The sequence below is a fragment of the Cololabis saira genome, chromosome 8 (genome assembly GCF_033807715.1).
Source record: "Cololabis saira isolate AMF1-May2022 chromosome 8, fColSai1.1, whole genome shotgun sequence".
Classification (NCBI taxonomy): Eukaryota; Metazoa; Chordata; class Actinopteri; order Beloniformes; family Belonidae; genus Cololabis; species Cololabis saira.
This window is the reverse complement of record NC_084594.1, coordinates 27,730,549-27,746,816: the sequence shown is the minus strand read 5'-3', so window position 1 is coordinate 27,746,816 and position 16,268 is coordinate 27,730,549. Positions and strand designations below refer to the sequence as shown.

The 16,268-nt window shown below is 37.0% G+C and overlaps 2 protein-coding genes across 5 annotated transcripts in view; one reads left to right on the top strand and one right to left on the bottom strand.

Annotated features, from left to right (window-relative positions):
- The window catches only part of itpr1a (inositol 1,4,5-trisphosphate receptor, type 1a), an 88,363-nt gene extending 84,241 nt beyond the window's left edge, over positions 1–4,122 (bottom strand). For all 3 annotated transcript variants that reach the window (XM_061727549.1, XM_061727550.1, XM_061727551.1), the window contains exons 1-2: positions 3,910–4,122; positions 2,268–2,382 (exon numbers count right to left, since the gene is read on the bottom strand). In XM_061727549.1, the coding sequence (XP_061583533.1) occupies positions 2,268–2,359 (92 nt within the window). In that variant the 5' untranslated portion in view covers positions 2,360–2,382; positions 3,910–4,122. The remainder of the gene's footprint in view (positions 1–2,267; positions 2,383–3,909) is intronic.
- Positions 3,866–15,959, top strand: sumf1 (sulfatase modifying factor 1). Of its 2 annotated transcripts, none has more exons than XM_061727557.1 (9): positions 3,866–3,886; positions 10,123–10,296; positions 10,405–10,479; positions 12,335–12,417; positions 12,585–12,707; positions 12,806–12,920; positions 14,392–14,505; positions 14,586–14,645; positions 14,877–15,956. In XM_061727557.1, exons 2-9 carry the CDS (start codon positions 10,123–10,125, stop codon positions 14,976–14,978), a joined length of 846 nt encoding a protein of 281 aa, XP_061583541.1. In that variant the 5' UTR covers positions 3,866–3,886; the 3' UTR covers positions 14,979–15,956. The 2 variants fall into 2 exon arrangements, with proteins under 2 accessions (XP_061583541.1, XP_061583540.1); XM_061727556.1 differs by lacking the exon at positions 3,866–3,886 and adding an exon at positions 5,661–5,953 and having other exon boundaries at positions 14,877–15,959.
- Positions 15,960–16,268: the final 309 nt, after the last annotated feature.

The window sequence follows — 16,268 nt, the reverse complement described above, 5'->3', positions numbered from 1 at the left end:
AAATTAATGAAATGAGCTTGGAAGTGTTGTTTAGAGATACTTCGATTGATAAAAGACACTAAATCGTTTTACGTTTTCTGTTCAAAACAGAAACATCTGCCAACATGAAGGCGTTAAGAGATGTTGACCTGCATAAAGCTGAAAAGAAGTACAATCATCTCAACGTCTTTAGGCCCAGCCAAGATGAGTCAAAGACTCAATGCAGAATCCTCAGCTATACAAAGAAGAGCCCACGAGTACAGGAGCACACCATGAATCTACAATACACAAGTCCCTCAACCACAGAAGAAGCCACTAAGCTGCAACGTTTGTGAGCGAGCACATTGGTGAGCCACACTGCCACTGAGAAAATGTTCTTTGGACTGATGAAACAAATGTTGAATTATACTGAAAGAATACTCAGTTCTACACAGAGCTCAAAAAGGGCACATCTTCCCAACATCAAAGCAGCACCTATGGAGGAGGAGGCATCATGATTTGAGTTTACTGCGCTTGGCAGAGGCTGCACTGTTGCCATCATTGATTGGGAAAAGAATTCAAAAAACTAAAAAAAACTACCATGCAGCAGGACAAAATACAAATCCAGAAAATACAGTACATAACAGCTGCAGGTAAAGAGAAATTGCATTGTGGAGTGCCCCAGTCAGGGCTCAGACCTAAACTTCATTCAGTCACGCCAGACGTCTTATGAATGTGTCTGAGCTGAACCGATTCTATGGAGAGGATCAGTCCTCCTGAACATTGTGCGTGTCAGATCCAGAGCTAAACATAGAGCTTCCACCAGATGTCGGATCCAGGGACTCATTGACTTTTTATGCCAGCATTGTGAATATTTAACAGGTATATTCAATAAAAGGCACAACAAATCACAGCTGTTTGTGCTCGTCCGCTTAAGCACATTATTATTCATCTGTTACTGTGACTTAGACAAAGATCAGATCACAGTTTATGGCCAATAAGAAAGGTGGTTTATTTCAAGGTGTTCATAAACTTGTTCTCACCACTGTATGAGCATACAAAAAATATCACATAAGTACTATAGAAAGTCAGTAAACATGGTAATTTGTTAGTATTGGTAAATTGAAAATGAGATGTGGAAGCATGTCAAAGAATTTGGGGGCAACAAACTTAATCCATCTCTTTCAAGAGCGTCAGCCCGTTGAGCATGTCCAAATCTATGGAGTTAACAAACACTAGGAGACAAAAATAAAACTTCCAGGAAACATTTGTTTATTTTTCCACTAGTTGGTTATACTACTACAAATGGTCCACTGTTTCTTAAGAATAAAAATAATCTGAAAAATGACAAAAATCAGAATCAGTCCTTTTAGAGAATTCAGTCAGAGAAAATCAAATAAACACTGCAATCAATGCATCATTACAAAAGTAAAGCAAAGATTCCAACTGTATTTTTGAAATGTAAACCAAAGAATCATCGTATTCTATAAGCACAAACACTCACATTTGGGATCAAAACATTTCATCAAAGACAAGAACAGATATATTTTCATACTTGTTTCAAAGAAAAATAAATATACATGAATATATATATTTATTTATTTATATATTATTATTATTATTATTATTATTATTATTAATTGTGTTCTTCCTGACAATTTATAGCTCAAAATGAGAGCTACAGTATATTAAAAATACAAAAGAAAAAAAAATCACTGTGCAATCCTTTCCTGTAGTATTATATGTGTGAAGTAAATCTGATGGAGGAAACAGTTCAATACAAGAGCAAGTGTGTGGGAGAATGAGTGGATTTTACAGAGGATTGACCATACGGAGTCCCACACACAACACCATCTCACCATTATTACCTTCTAACCTGCTACCACATTCCCTAAAAAAAACATTATCATCAATTGTGCAATTGCTGTCCCTACATTTCCTTTACTCCTAAGCATTATCAGTAGTGGGGGAAGTCACCATGGCTCAAGTGACACTTCAAAGGCCTCATCTGCTTTCACAGCTTTCTCCAGCGAGATAAAAGCTACAGCTATTTTCCCCACCTTTGCCACTTAATCCAATTCAATAACTGCCACTTGCATCACACGGAAACAAGCATTCATTAGGTTTGCTCCAATCAAGGCATTAAAAAAAGAGGAGAAATGCCTCCTGGAGGACGGTGAGCATTGAAAAGCACAGTTTTTACTCCATCCAAACATCTCCCTACCATTGTAAAACAGCAAAGAAAGGCCCTGAAACATAATATGTAGGCAGTAAGAGAGAGAGGGAGAAAGAGAGGGAGAGAGACATACCCCAGGGTGCTGATGAAACCATTGGTGGATCCCTCTGCATACAGGGAGCAGATATCCCCAATGTGTAAAAAGCTGGACATCTTATCAGACATGTTTGTTAGAAGCAAGGGAGCACCTACAGAGGAGGAAAATAAAAAAATCAGATTTTTTTTTAAGGAGAAAAACAACTATTCTCATTGCATTACATATGCCAGAGTGTTTGATATCAATGAACTCTAAAAAAAACTCTAAAAACCGGCATCCAGAGGTTTATTTCTCTAACAGAGGTGGAAAAAGTACTGAAAAATTGTAATTGAGTAAAAGTATCTTTCCTTTACTTTTACTCAAAGTAAAGGAAAAAGTACTCATCTAAAAATCTACTCGAGTAAAAGTACAAAAGTACTTCATTTAAAATGTAATTTGAGTAAAAGTTACTTTCAGTTATTTAATGCAAAAAAACGATGAGTCACGAATCAAATCCAGCACAAGTTGTTTTAATTAACTTTGAGGCGTATTAAAGTAAACATCCACACTTGTAAAAGCTTTTACTTCCGCAGAACAGGACAAAAAGGACAGTCACAACCTGTACTGTAAAGTGCAAACTATTTTCAGTTATATTGTCCAACCGACAACACTAAAACCCGAATCAAAGTATTCAAACACAAAATAAAGTGCCCAATGCCCACAGGATCCTGCTATTCACAATAAACCACAATAAAATGCCCACAATATTTTCACCATAAATTTTGTACTCAGTAACGTGAGGGGGTTCAAATGTAGTGAAGTAAAATACTTGGTTCAAAATGTACTCGAGTAAAAGTAAAAATTACATATTTCAAAAACTACTTAGAAAATTACAAATTACTCATAAAAAGTACTCAATTACAGTAACGTGAGTAAATGTAATTTGTTACTTTCCACCCCTGTTCTCTAAGGTCATATTTGTGAATATGACAATCAGGTTCTGTGTTGCTGGATTTGGGAGTTATTTGCAGTTTGTAGTTACAACTTCCCCCTGCAAACTCTATTAAAACCAAATGCCTTGGCGACACACTGCTGTCTGGCTGTATACAGTATATATTTGCATAGAAGCGGCAGGAAATGAAAACACTCTGTGATGTTACAGTTAACCTGGTGGTGTTGTAGTGTGGTTTAATGATTAGGAGCTGTAGCTACCAGGAAGGTCTGAACACCTGCAGCAGGGCATTGCCATTTTTGAAGCTGAATGCGAGTTTGAGTCAGGTTTTGTTTTTTTTTTCCTCAAGCGGTTCTGAAAGCACTGCATCCCAATGACGCCAATAAATCTCCAAGTGTGAACAGTTTGATTGTGAATTTGACTGATGTAAGCTTGAAAATGCGACTGTAGTGAGGAGACATGGGCAGGCGCGCATCTCCTCAGAGGGGCTGTTTATCTAAGCAGCAGCACATACCTGAAACTTGACGGAATAGTTATTTCGTTCATTTTAATCGCCATCCGTGACGTGAAACCGCATACTCCCGCACTCTTTTCTAAATGGTGACAGTAGCTGTTTTTTTTAGGGGGGTTTGACCACCGGAGAAACGAGGCTCTTTCGGGAGAACTCAGTCTTTATTTTTTTTCTCCTGCGAGAGAAAGAGGATAGAGAAAAGGACCAAACTGTGTGAGTTGTGTGCTCAACTTTACCTCGATGGTGGGGAAACGCTCAGATTTTCAGCTTTTTCTGGGGCAGCAAGGGCAACATGACTGTGTCTCTCCGCTCCGCTTGGCCAAGAGTAAAATCCAGCCGTCAGCGACTGTAATAATCCGGTTTTTGACAGCTTTCCGCGCCTGTCGGCTGTCCGCGGGTGCGCGCACTGAAGGCGAGCACAGCTGGCTGCGCTGCTGGCTCGCTGCCACTGCTTCTTCTTCTTCTCCTCCTTATTCTTCTTTCTCCTTCTTCTTCTTCTTCTTCTCCGGCGGCTTTTGTGTTGATATCTGGGAAATGTTGTCCACGTGGTTCCATCATTATTACTCCAGTGTAAAAAAAAAAAAAAAGTCCGTCTGATAATCAGAATCAGAATCATGTTTATTTGGCCAAGTTTCATTTCATTTCATTTCATTTTCATTTTATTCTTTATTTCATTCAAAAACAAAACAATTTAATACAAACACAAATACAAATGTTCCTAATTTATGAATGAAAAGGGAGCAGAAAGAAGAAGAATCTTATCTGATCTGCCCCTTTCACAAATAACATAAATTAAAAATGATGAAAATTATGAAATTATGAAAATTAAAAAAAAAAAAAATCCCAAATCAGGTCAAACAAGACAGGGAATTTTATGCTGCGTTCCATTTACCTCGGAAGTCGGAACTCGGAACTGGGAATGACGTCACAGCCGAGTTATCAGCGTTCCAGTTACGAAGTCGGAAAACAAGTTTGTAGTTCGCATGAAATATGTGAAGTACACTATAGCAGCATATATATGCTGAACAATACTTGTATATGACTGATTTAGTGTGACCAAAACTAGAAAGAAGTGCTACGAATAATTACAGAGCTCTCTTCTACTGTTTACAACCGGGGCAGCCATCTTGGAATCTGAACTCGGGGGTGGTGAAGACTCTCCCACTTCCCAGTGGGAAATCCCACTTCGAGGGGCGTTCCAGTTGAAAAATCCGACTGGGAACTGGAAAATTCCCACTTCCGAGGACAAATGGAACGCGGCATTACTCGGTTATTTTCGCTCACTGTACAGTAAATAGACAAATAGAATAGAATAGAATAGAAGACTTTATTGATCTCCCACAGGAGAAATTCAGTCGTGCAGCAGCCAAAACACACTTTATACAAAAAAATTAAAATAGAAATAACCAATAAATAGTTAAATAATAAAAAGAGCAATATAAAAAGTAGAAAGAGTATGTACAAGAGAGAAAAAAAATAGTAGCTCTTATTAAATGACAGCTCTTATTAACATATATACAATAAAAAAAGTGAAAGGTGCAGCAGTATGAGGTAGACATTGTTATTGAAAGGTGCATTGTTACAGCATATGATTGTGGTTATTATTATTATTATTATTATTATTATTATTATTATTATTATTATTATTACTATTATTATTTTTATTATTATTATTATTATTGCACTGTGATTGATTACTCTGAGAATCTGAGTGATGAGAGTTCATCATAATAGATATAATAGATTTTAAACACCAGAAACTTGTACGTTTTTTGGTTGTTGTTGTCTATTTTTCCTTCATTGGTGTTTTTCAATATAAATGTGGGTCCAAATAAACAAAAATACACAGATGATTTAGGCTACTAGTGAGACCCAAATGGAACCACACTTAGTTTTTGTGTATTAACAATCTTGGATAACGAATCGTCCTCGGACAGGAAAGAGTTAATTTTGTAACCCTTGATCACGTGACTTTACGGAAGTAGAAGTCACAACAACAAGAGCAGGGGCTAAGCTAACCCGTGTCTTGAAAGAATGGTGCGCTACTTTTCCATACTTTTGACATTTGGATTTGTAAATCATGCGTTTTGTCTTGAGAGTTCATGCGAGGCCGCGCAGCAACCCGCCTCCCCGGAGCGCGCTCCGGGCTGCGGCTGCGGCCAGCTGAAGAGAGCCGGTGGGGGGCAGACCACAGCCGGCCAGCCCGCTGGCAAATACTCCAGCAGCATGAATGACAGGCAGGCTCCAGCCCGCAGAGACGAGGGGGAGATACACAGTCAGGTGTGTTTTCACAGGTGTGAGCGGTACTCGAGATGAGGGGGGATGAGGGGGGATGGCATCCCCCCTGAAATAAAAATAAAACTGCCATCCCTTATATCATTTCATCAATGAATGTGGTATTACTGCTATTTCAACATTTAGAGTCATCACCAGAAAAATAACTTATTTGACAATTTTCACCTGTTTCAAGTAAATTTTCACTTGAAATAAGTAGAAAAATCTGCCAGTGGGACAAGATTTATCTTCTCATTACAAGAAAAAATCTTGTTCCACTGGCAGATTTTTCTACTTATTTTAAGTGAAAATCTACTTGAAACAGGTGAAAATTGTTGTTTTTTCCAGTGATGAGTCTTGTTTTAAGTGTAATGAGATTTTTTTACTAAATTGAGACATTTTAATTAGAAGTAAGACAAATATTCTTTTTAAGATTTTGAGTTTTTGCAGTGATCCATTTTACTTATCCTGTGAAGGACAGAATCATATTGATAAGTTCAGAAAACTGTTTTTTATTGTTGTGTTTTGATGTATTTGATGTAAGCCCAGTGGATATTTAAAGCTTACAGAAGGCTGCATTTAACTGCTGCTATGTCATTCCTGCAGTATTTCTGCAGGTGATTTGGTCAGTGCTCTTATTTGTAATATATTATATTATTTGTAATCAGCACAAATTATCTGTCCCCATATGATAAAATCCACCATCCCCCTGATTTTTTTTTTTACAACTCGAGTACTGGGTGTGAGTGAGAGGGCGAGATACATTTTTGTTGCTCAAATCTTTCAGTCAACTTCGGTCCAAACTAAAACTACCAAATTATGAATAATTTTAGTTATTTTAACACTTTCAATGAATAGAAGATATAACATTTTTATGGAACAAATACATACAAAGTCAGCTATTTTCCGTGATATATTATAGGGCAGGAGATCATTTTTAAAAGATCAGTCATATTTATGCACACATTTAGTAAGAGTATTAATTATGAGTCTTTATTTATTCATTTAGTAATTCAGTGTCCGTTTTTAAAGTTACTCCCCTTCAAGGTCATTGGAGGACAAAAGAGTCCTCTCAAAATCTGCTATTGTAAACCATTACAGATTACCTTTTTTTCCCCATTTTCTTTCTTAAAACTCTCAACTTCATTTGTTATCAAAACTACTAAAAATTTACTTATTGTAGCTATCTTAAGCCTTTAAATGCCAATGTGATTACAGGATGTCATTGTTTTTATGAAAACAGAAACAAATTAAATGAGTTATTTTCCGTATTTGTTTTTTGGGCTGGTGGGGGAATATTAACTGTATAAGATTAGTAATAACATTGTCTTTGAAGCATTGATAATTTATTTCAGTGTCAGATTTAAAAGTTTCTACCCTTCCATTAGAAGACACAAGTTCAATAGAGTCCCATTCAAACAATTTTTTTACTAAAAACACAATATATGTACAAAAAATGTGCCATTTTCAATGGTAAAATCAATTTAAAAAAAATATAAAACAATGTGTCCAAATTGATTTTTGTTGCTAATCTTTGGTGTATTTAAAGATCCCAGATCCCAAACACTTTTTTTTTCTCATAAAAACAATGGCATTATGTAATCAAAAAGCCATTTAGAGTTTGACATTTTAAATTTTAAAGTTTTTCAAGAAAAAACTTTTTACCAAAACTATATTCCACCAAAATGGTGTCAAAAACAGAGAGGAAAATTACCGGAAAGAGGGAAAAAAATGGCCTAACGACCTAAAAGGGTTAAATATGGATGTATATTCATCCTCATTATATCGGTGTGGCAGACGCTTGACGGATAAATCTGCCTTAAGAAAAATACTGACTTGTCTCCATTAGACTGAAACATGTTTTTGGTTCTCTTCTTTAAATTGCCTTTCCTCGTTTGTTTGTTTTTTCTTGGACGTTTTTGTTTCCTATCAGTGACTTCACAATAAAACTGTTGTAGGAAGTGGCTCAGATGAGATACTGTCATTTAGTGGGTTGATATGTCATGGAACAGGTAATGAAATCAAGATGTATTGTGGGACATGTAGTTTGTGTTTATGTTTGTCTCTACCACTTTATATAATTATATTGTAAGTTCATAATTATCTCTGCATGTTCTCACGAGTCAGATAATAGGGGGTTGCCGGTGCCTTTTTTTTCTTCTTCTTTTTTCAAAAGTTTACTCAGTTTTCTCAGGTCTTAAAGGAAAGACGTCGATATGTTTTGATCAATACCACAGACATACAGTGTGATGATACTGTTGATACTTGACGTTTCTGACGTCACAGAGCCTTGCAAATTTTCACCACTAAACAAAAACAAAACATTTTTAATATTAAGGTGGGGCCAAACAAAACAACAAAATTGTGTTACAAACTTTTACATTTGTTACTTCAGACACAAAATACATGCTGTCAAACACACAAAAAAGTATTTTTTTCCCTAATATGTGACCATTTACAAACATTAGATACTCCTTTCTCTGACATGAGGTTGAAGTACATTTAAAACAAGATGTTCTGTGGATCGTAAAATACAAACCATTAGAACCAAACGATGAAAAAGTTCAACTCGGACATAACCTTCCATTTGATAGCAGCAGTCAGTGATTCAGTATTTATGGTTATTCATTTTATTCATTCATTTGAAGACGGGGGAAAAACTGATATCTTATATCCATACCCTAAAATCCCGTTTTATAAAAAAATTGAGATTTGTGTTAATTTTAGAAGAATGCAATACTTGCCACGCATTGCATTTTTAAAAGGTAAACAGCATATCCAGTGATTAAATATAGAATTGTTTATCCTTTAATTTTTGTTTTTGCTTTATACTTTTTTTAATGTACTATATGTTCATTTTGAATTTAATACCAGCAGTATATTTCAGCATCTAGTTACATGATCTCCTTGAACAACTCTCGCCAACGGCTTTCTGGTTATTGCCTGATAAATGATTTCAAATGCTTGACATTCTGGTGCTTTTTTAGTTGCATTCCTAATTGACCTAATGTGCCAAATGTTTTTAATGCATTACGGGTCTGGGCTGCAGACAATAAAGTAGTTTTTATTGCTTTGCTGTCTGACAGCCCAAAGATCACAAAGATGCAATGTTTTGTATTTCCAGTGATCTTTTTTCCAGCTTCTCAGTATCTTTTATTTATACTATAACGGAAGATGAAATCTTTACATTCTTTGTAATTTTAAATTGAAAAAGGTCAGTCTTAAATTGTTGAAGTATTTACCCTCAGGCCTTCACAGAGTGCTAAATCTCCGTCTTTACTTCTGAAACATTCAGTCTTTCTCTGATGCTGTTTATACACCCTCATCTTACTAATCCACTTAGAATAACCTAATTAGGTATGAGATGTTCTTCCAACCTTTTTCAGCCCTCACTAACATTTCCCATCTTTGCAGCATTCATCCCAACTTTGTTTTTCTTTTTCAAAAAACTATTGCCATCAAACTCAGAGTGGACTTATGTTTTTCTGTGAACAATGCAATTTGTTTTAGAAATTCATGTTATATTTGTCTTTGTTTTGTTTTCCCTTCCAATGAACTATGGGTGGAAATGATTTGTTCACTCTCATTCCTATTATCTACAAATTATTGTTTCATCTTCTGGGTAAATGCTTGATTCACCAGTAACCAGTAACATTTCCTACCAATGATGTTGTCTTTTTTGGTTGTACCTAGAAACACACAGTTATCAGGGAATGACTGTCTACCTCACAGTCAGCTTGCTAATTTCCCCGAAAAACCAAGAGACAATATTAGATGGTACTCAACTATTTAAATATAACGATGCTGTAATGCTAAATAATAAAATTAAATGGAGAAGAAATACTGAAAAACCTAAATGATGATAATTGGGAGTTTTCATTGTACAGTCATTAATTATTATTAAAGACTTTGTTTCGATGAATATATAACTGGTAAATGTGTTCCCTTTATAATGAGATTAAATCAGCATTTTTTTTAAAATTATATTCCAATATGTTTTTTCCTTTTTGTCGCTGCTAATTTTCTACCTGTACCGTTTACCCATTTGTTGCATTCAGATCAAACCACGTTTCATGTTTTTATTTTAATGCTCCTCTTGAGTTTATGCCCTCCTACTCTCATCAGTGAAATGGATGACCTTTACAGTTTGATCAAAGTTTATATGCTGCTTCTAGATGGTGTGGATTTCTGGAGGAGAGTTTCTGATGGGAACAGACGACCCAGGCATCCCTGCAGACGGCGAAGGGCCTCAGAGGCTGGTGCATCTGGACTCCTTCTACATGGATATCCTGGAAGTCACTAATGAACAGTTCCAGAGCTTTGTCCACGCAACAGGATACATTACCGAGGTAACCAATAATTCAGCATTTAATTTTCTGAGGTTACTTTTTTTGTAAAGTTCTTAATGTAATCTCTTCACAGCGTTTACTAATAATGTACTCTTCTTTTTGTTTAAGGCAGAAAAATTTGGAGACTCATTTGTTTTTGAGGGAATTTTGAGCGAGCATGTCAAAAACCAAATCAGCCAAGCTGTGAGTATATTCATTCAGCAGTGAAGCAACATATACAGCTTATTATTCCTATACCTAAGCTTGAAAAGAAAAACTAAATCTTGCTGAGACCCTGTAGAAAGATGTGTGTTCACCTTGATAGAAACAAAATGAGGACACGGTGACGTGCTTATAGTCACATGTCACACAAAACCATGTAATAGCTCACAGATGCATGCCCACTCATGACTTGTGGTTGCCATGGAAACCCGTAGCATTCAGGGCCAGGGGGAGAAGTTCACACGCTTTGTTTTCCAAGTTTGACACTTTCTGCTTCCTGCTTTTTGGCTTATTCCTAACTCAAAATACTTCTGTCACTGTCTTGATATGAGGAAATGCAAATACAAAGTGTTATATGTACAGTTAAGCAGGGAATTATTTAAATCAGTAAATAATGTAAATTCATGTTTTTGAATTTTTAATAAGCTAATACTTTTGTTTAGGCTGGAAATAACTTAAACAAGCGAGAAGGCACTATTGCAAATCTGTTTTTAGCAATGATATGAACAGATTTTTTTATTTTAGTTTTTGTTTTTGTAGGGTTTTTTGTTTAAAGAAAAAAAAAACATTTGTCCAAACTTGTCCATAACCTACAGTATCTTGATAATGAATGGCAAGTTCTTTGTTTTCCATTTGCAATCACAGAAATCAATGTTATCACTAACAAGTTTCATGCACCTCTACACGGTATTAATCTCCAGACTTTTAGCTCGTGAGAAAGCATCTTTGCCATCCTTCTGGTTTTTTGTTCCTTCCATGGATTCTGCTCTGGGCTCAGGTCTGAATCATTCAAATCAAGCATAATTCAGGATCTAAGGATAACTATCGCCAAGATAGATATAAATTGAATTCATAGACTGGGACATGCTTTTTATTTGGTGAAAGAAAGCAGGATCAGTCACCCCCACAAACATTTTACCAACTGTTGGGCGCAATGATGAAAATGCATTGTTTGGTTATTTATGTCTGCGGGCCAGGAAATACTGTCAAAGCTTGCACCATCATGGTGGGAAAAAAGCCATTTTTATTCAGAATCTCAAGGAGAACATGAAACTGTCTGATGGCAGACTTGACCTTGGAAAACATTGGGCCTTCCAACAAAACAGTGATATGAGCCAGACAGCCTGGTGGTATCAGCATTGTTGAGTCCAGACCTGTGATGGCAGATAAAGGCCCTGCCATTAATTACTAAGAACTGCCATAGCTTTTTATCTTTCTTTAAAAGTGTGCATAAGAAACATGGCAATTGTAAAAATACTAAAGGTGTGTTGTGTTTTTAAATAAGGGATGTTTGAGTACTTTCAGCCCACCTTACACCAACACCTAGCTTTTACAGATTTAGTTTTTTTACATCATGAAATAAGGTTGCATTCTCTTTCTTATCAGAAATCCTTTAACATTTTTAGAGTTGCATTCATGCACCCATCTATCGTTGTGAAAACCGCTCAAGTTCTGTGTTCATACAATATTTGTGGTTGTAGATGGACATAAAGGTGTACTATATTCTCCAGCGATTGTAGGAGTACTGGGAATGTTTGTAGATGGGTTGTAAGAGACCTGAGTACAACAGGCCCTCCTGCAGACAAAAGCCAGACAGCAGCGTATTCACTGCTTCATCTCAGCTGTCAGGTGCAGCCTGGTCACGTGACTAACTAAATGCTTTGAACTCGTTAATGCATGTGTAATGTTCCCACTGTAATCCTCTTGCAACATTACAGTTATCTGAAAACAGTATGGGACAAGCCCTGAAAATGGTTAGTTAGAGAAAAACAAATGAACGTATGAGAGAGCCATACTATCGATCTATCGGTGATCCCTGTTGTTGTCTCGTCATTAGGTAGCTGCTGCCCCCTGGTGGCTCCCAGTCAAAGAGGCCAACTGGAAACACCCCGAGGGTCCAGACTCCAACATCACAGACAGGTAGAAAAAAACACTTCAAAAACATTTTTTTTTTTGAAAAACACACAAAAAAACTAGTGCTGAATATCAATCAAAAGAAAAACCCCTGACTTATATTGATCATCTAAGTAAAGCAGCAATAGATGATATAAATTACTCGGTAACTGACTGTAAAGGTGTGTTTATAGGATGAATCATCCTGTTATACACGTCTCCTGGGCAGACGCTGGCGCCTACTGCTCCTGGGCCAACAAGAGACTTCCCACAGAGGCAGAATGGGAGTATGCCTGCAGGGGGGGCTTGAAAGACAGGTGACATGTGTCGTGAAGAAAATGTTAAATATGCCAATTGTTTGAAGTGTTGTTTTTTTAGTTACATTTACCTCCTTGTATATCTTGTTTGCACATAGACTTTTCCCCTGGGGGAACAAGTTAAATCCAAAAGGACAACATTATGCCAACCTTTGGCAGGGGGATTTCCCAACTCACAACTCTGGAGAAGATGGATACATCAAAACTTCACCAGTAAGAGAGACAGAAAAAAAATATGTTGTAGCCGTGTGTCTGTTTAGTAATGTTGTATATCAGGTTTGGTGGGGAAGTCTCATAGATATACACAAGTAAAAGATGCTATGACTATGAATGTATGTCGCTAAGATACAACACATACAAACATATACAAAGTAGACTTTCCTAATGAAGTGTTGTTGACATGCTTTTGCAAAATTACCACGGAGATCCATCAGAAAAACACTTCAGCCATGTCCTTACAGTTCTGTTAAAAGCAGCCAGTTTTGGGCATGGAGATGGCCACTCAACTCAACTCCACTCCCTTGAGGTTTATCCAAGTTGCATCTTTGCATACCCATTCCAAGCTACAGCAGCTGGAGGATGAGGGGAATTTGCAGGGAGAAGAAGATGGGAAAGTTAAAACATCATGCTAAATCTGGCCTGTGGTGTCACAGTGCCCTGCAACTTTGAATCCCTTACAGAGTGAGGTCTTGTCAGACTTAGGAAGCCCCAAACAAAGTGATAAAGCTGCACTATGTCTAAGTTTCTGACGTAAATGCTCTCAAGCACAGACCCTATACTTTTTCAACCAGGTTTGCCAAATGAAAATAATCTTCAGTCTGCATGTGATCTGATTGACTGAAGCGATGTGTTTATGCCATTGCAATTTTACTGTAGGAGCAAATGAAATGGAGATTACAAGTCCTTTAGACGGCTTTCAGTTTTTGGAATAAACTCACAAATTGAAAAGAAAAAAAAAAATTCTAAAACCAAGCTGGGTCCCACCACCCAGTTTTGGTTTTAGAATTTTTTTTTTTTTCTTTTTTAAATTTCAAACTTTGATTTCTTATTCAATCCACCCTGTAATTCCCAGATCTTCTTTCTAAGGATAACATCTTAAAACAGTCAACTTCCAATTCAAAGATGACAGACGAATGTCCATCTGCACATCGTTCTTGAAGCTCCGTTTGTTTTCTATTTCCAACTGGCATTATCAACAGACAGCAAAGCCTCTTGATCCAGATAAACAAACATACAACCAACAAGAGCTGTAAAGCCATGGCATGACTAGTCTAGCTGGACATCTGTCTGAGCAGGAGGAGGTCCAGATGGATTCTCCAAGAGCAGAAAACCCGTTTTCATCCACTCTGAGTTCAGCTAATTAAGTTTTCTTTTATTGTTTGTTTGTTTGCTTTTTTGTTGTTATTTGTTTTTTTGCCCTTGCTTCCACAAAGACACGATTTCAGTAATCATACATACAAGAAGAAACAAACTCAAAGTACTTGTAAATCCAGATGCTTTTCTGGTCTGCATGTGTGATTCAGTTCTTGGAAATGGCCCTGGACCAATAAGCTAACAGGTTTTACTGGTATGTTAAATAATAAGGCCCACAAAAATATGTACAGACAGTGAGTCTGTTGATTAGAATAAGTATATATAATCAGAATATATTCAGAAAGTACATTATTGTCCTCTCACCCTGCAGGTGATGTCCTTTCCTGCTAATGGTTTTGGTCTGTATGACATGGTGGGAAATGCATGGGAATGGACCTCAGACTGGTGGACTGTGCATCACACGGCGGACAAGCAGAACAACCCGGTAAAACCAACATCCATCTAAGCCCTCCCCCCTTTGCGGTCATAAATTCAGTTTTGGCTTCCCTACGTCCTCTCTTTCAGAAGGGTCCTCCTTCAGGAACAGACAGAGTAAAGAAGGGCGGCTCATACATGTGCCACAAGGTAACGGCAGCAGATATTTCTACACAATCATACTAATTATTCTCAAAAAATATATTTTCTTCACCTATACTGCTAAACATGACAGTGTTATCAAGGATGTTATTGTGTTCTCAAGTACAAAACTAATCCCTCACCTTTTTAAAGCACTGAGAGATAAGTTACAAAAGCTGTGTGAGGATTATGGTTTGACTGGGTGAACTTCTCTTTCTCTTCTCGCCCCCGCTCCTTCAGTCTTACTGTTACAGATACAGATGTGCTGCTCGAAGTCAGAACACCCCAGACAGCTCAGCCTCCAATCTTGGCTTTCGTTGTGTTTCTCCGGAGAAACGATGACTTTGCCTGCTTGTCGTGAACAAAGAGCCCCTCCATCCTGCTGCTCTCTAACCCCTGTGTCAAATGCAGGGTTTACACTTGAAAGAAGAGCTGAATCTGAGGGCTAAGCTGCCAGTTCACTCTTCTGCATAAGAAGAGTATCTCAGTAAATGAAAGGCAGAGAATATCCATAGTCATTGTTGACATGTGTTGCACTCTCATTTAAAAACTCCAAGACTTTTTAAAACAAAATGTATGAAACATATATTTATAGTTTTTGTATTCGTATAACTTTTGTCTGATGCTGAGTGCAATGCAAGTAAAAGACAACACTGAATGTATTACTTGAAATGTTTTCCAAGATGGAGATTACAGAGGTGGAGCGTGCAGGAGAGTCTCTGGTGTACAAAGAGTTGACCCTTCTGCCACCAGACCATCGTAGTGACGCGAGGCAGGCTGAGAAGTTTTAATGCTGGTTAATGTAAAGACTTCCTGTATGATGAGTTCAAATTGTGTTTGCTCCTAGTTGCATCAGTGAATACTGTAAAGACTTGTTCTACTTCCATGTTGCCTTTCCATAACCCAAAGCCACGACCCATGTTGCTTTGAATCAGCATCTGGTCACACATCTGTGACTTCTGCAGGTTAACAATATGTATAATATATTTTGTGTTTTATATTTTGGTAGGAGAGGTTAATTGAGGTCTTTAAGTTATTAGTTTTGTTTTTTTACACCTTTAGGAGCGCAGGTGGGAAGACACCTTCATGACTTTAGTCACTGTTTCTGTTCAGACCTGAGAATTATTCAGCAGCAAAAAAACATTTTGTTTTTGTTACCTGCAAAGTAGAAATAAAGGGAATTCTTGTAGAATGATTCTGTGAAGTTGCTATAAATTATTTTTGGAAACACGTTTGTCTTGATGTGTGTATGTGTGAGCTTTACCTTGAATTTTTATTTTTCTTAAGTTTTTTTTAATTGATTTAATATAACTTTACTGTTTCAATTTGTCCAAAAATGTCATAATTGGACAAATAAAAAACTCTTAATTTCAGTAATCATGTGTTAGCTTTGTTTTGTTTTGAAGATTTTAGGAGTGATTCATGTTTGCTATGTAAAATGTACCCGTTGAGGTGAAGCGATAACGTCTAAGATCCACCAGGGGGCAGCAGCTGGTCATATCGACCCACCTTACTGTTTATCTGTAGCACACAGCATGAGGTCTGTCTGTGAAGATGGATCAGGGAAGTGAGCACCCTGCAACTTTGAGGCTTAACTTCTGACATGCGTTTAAAATCCACATGAAACTCACA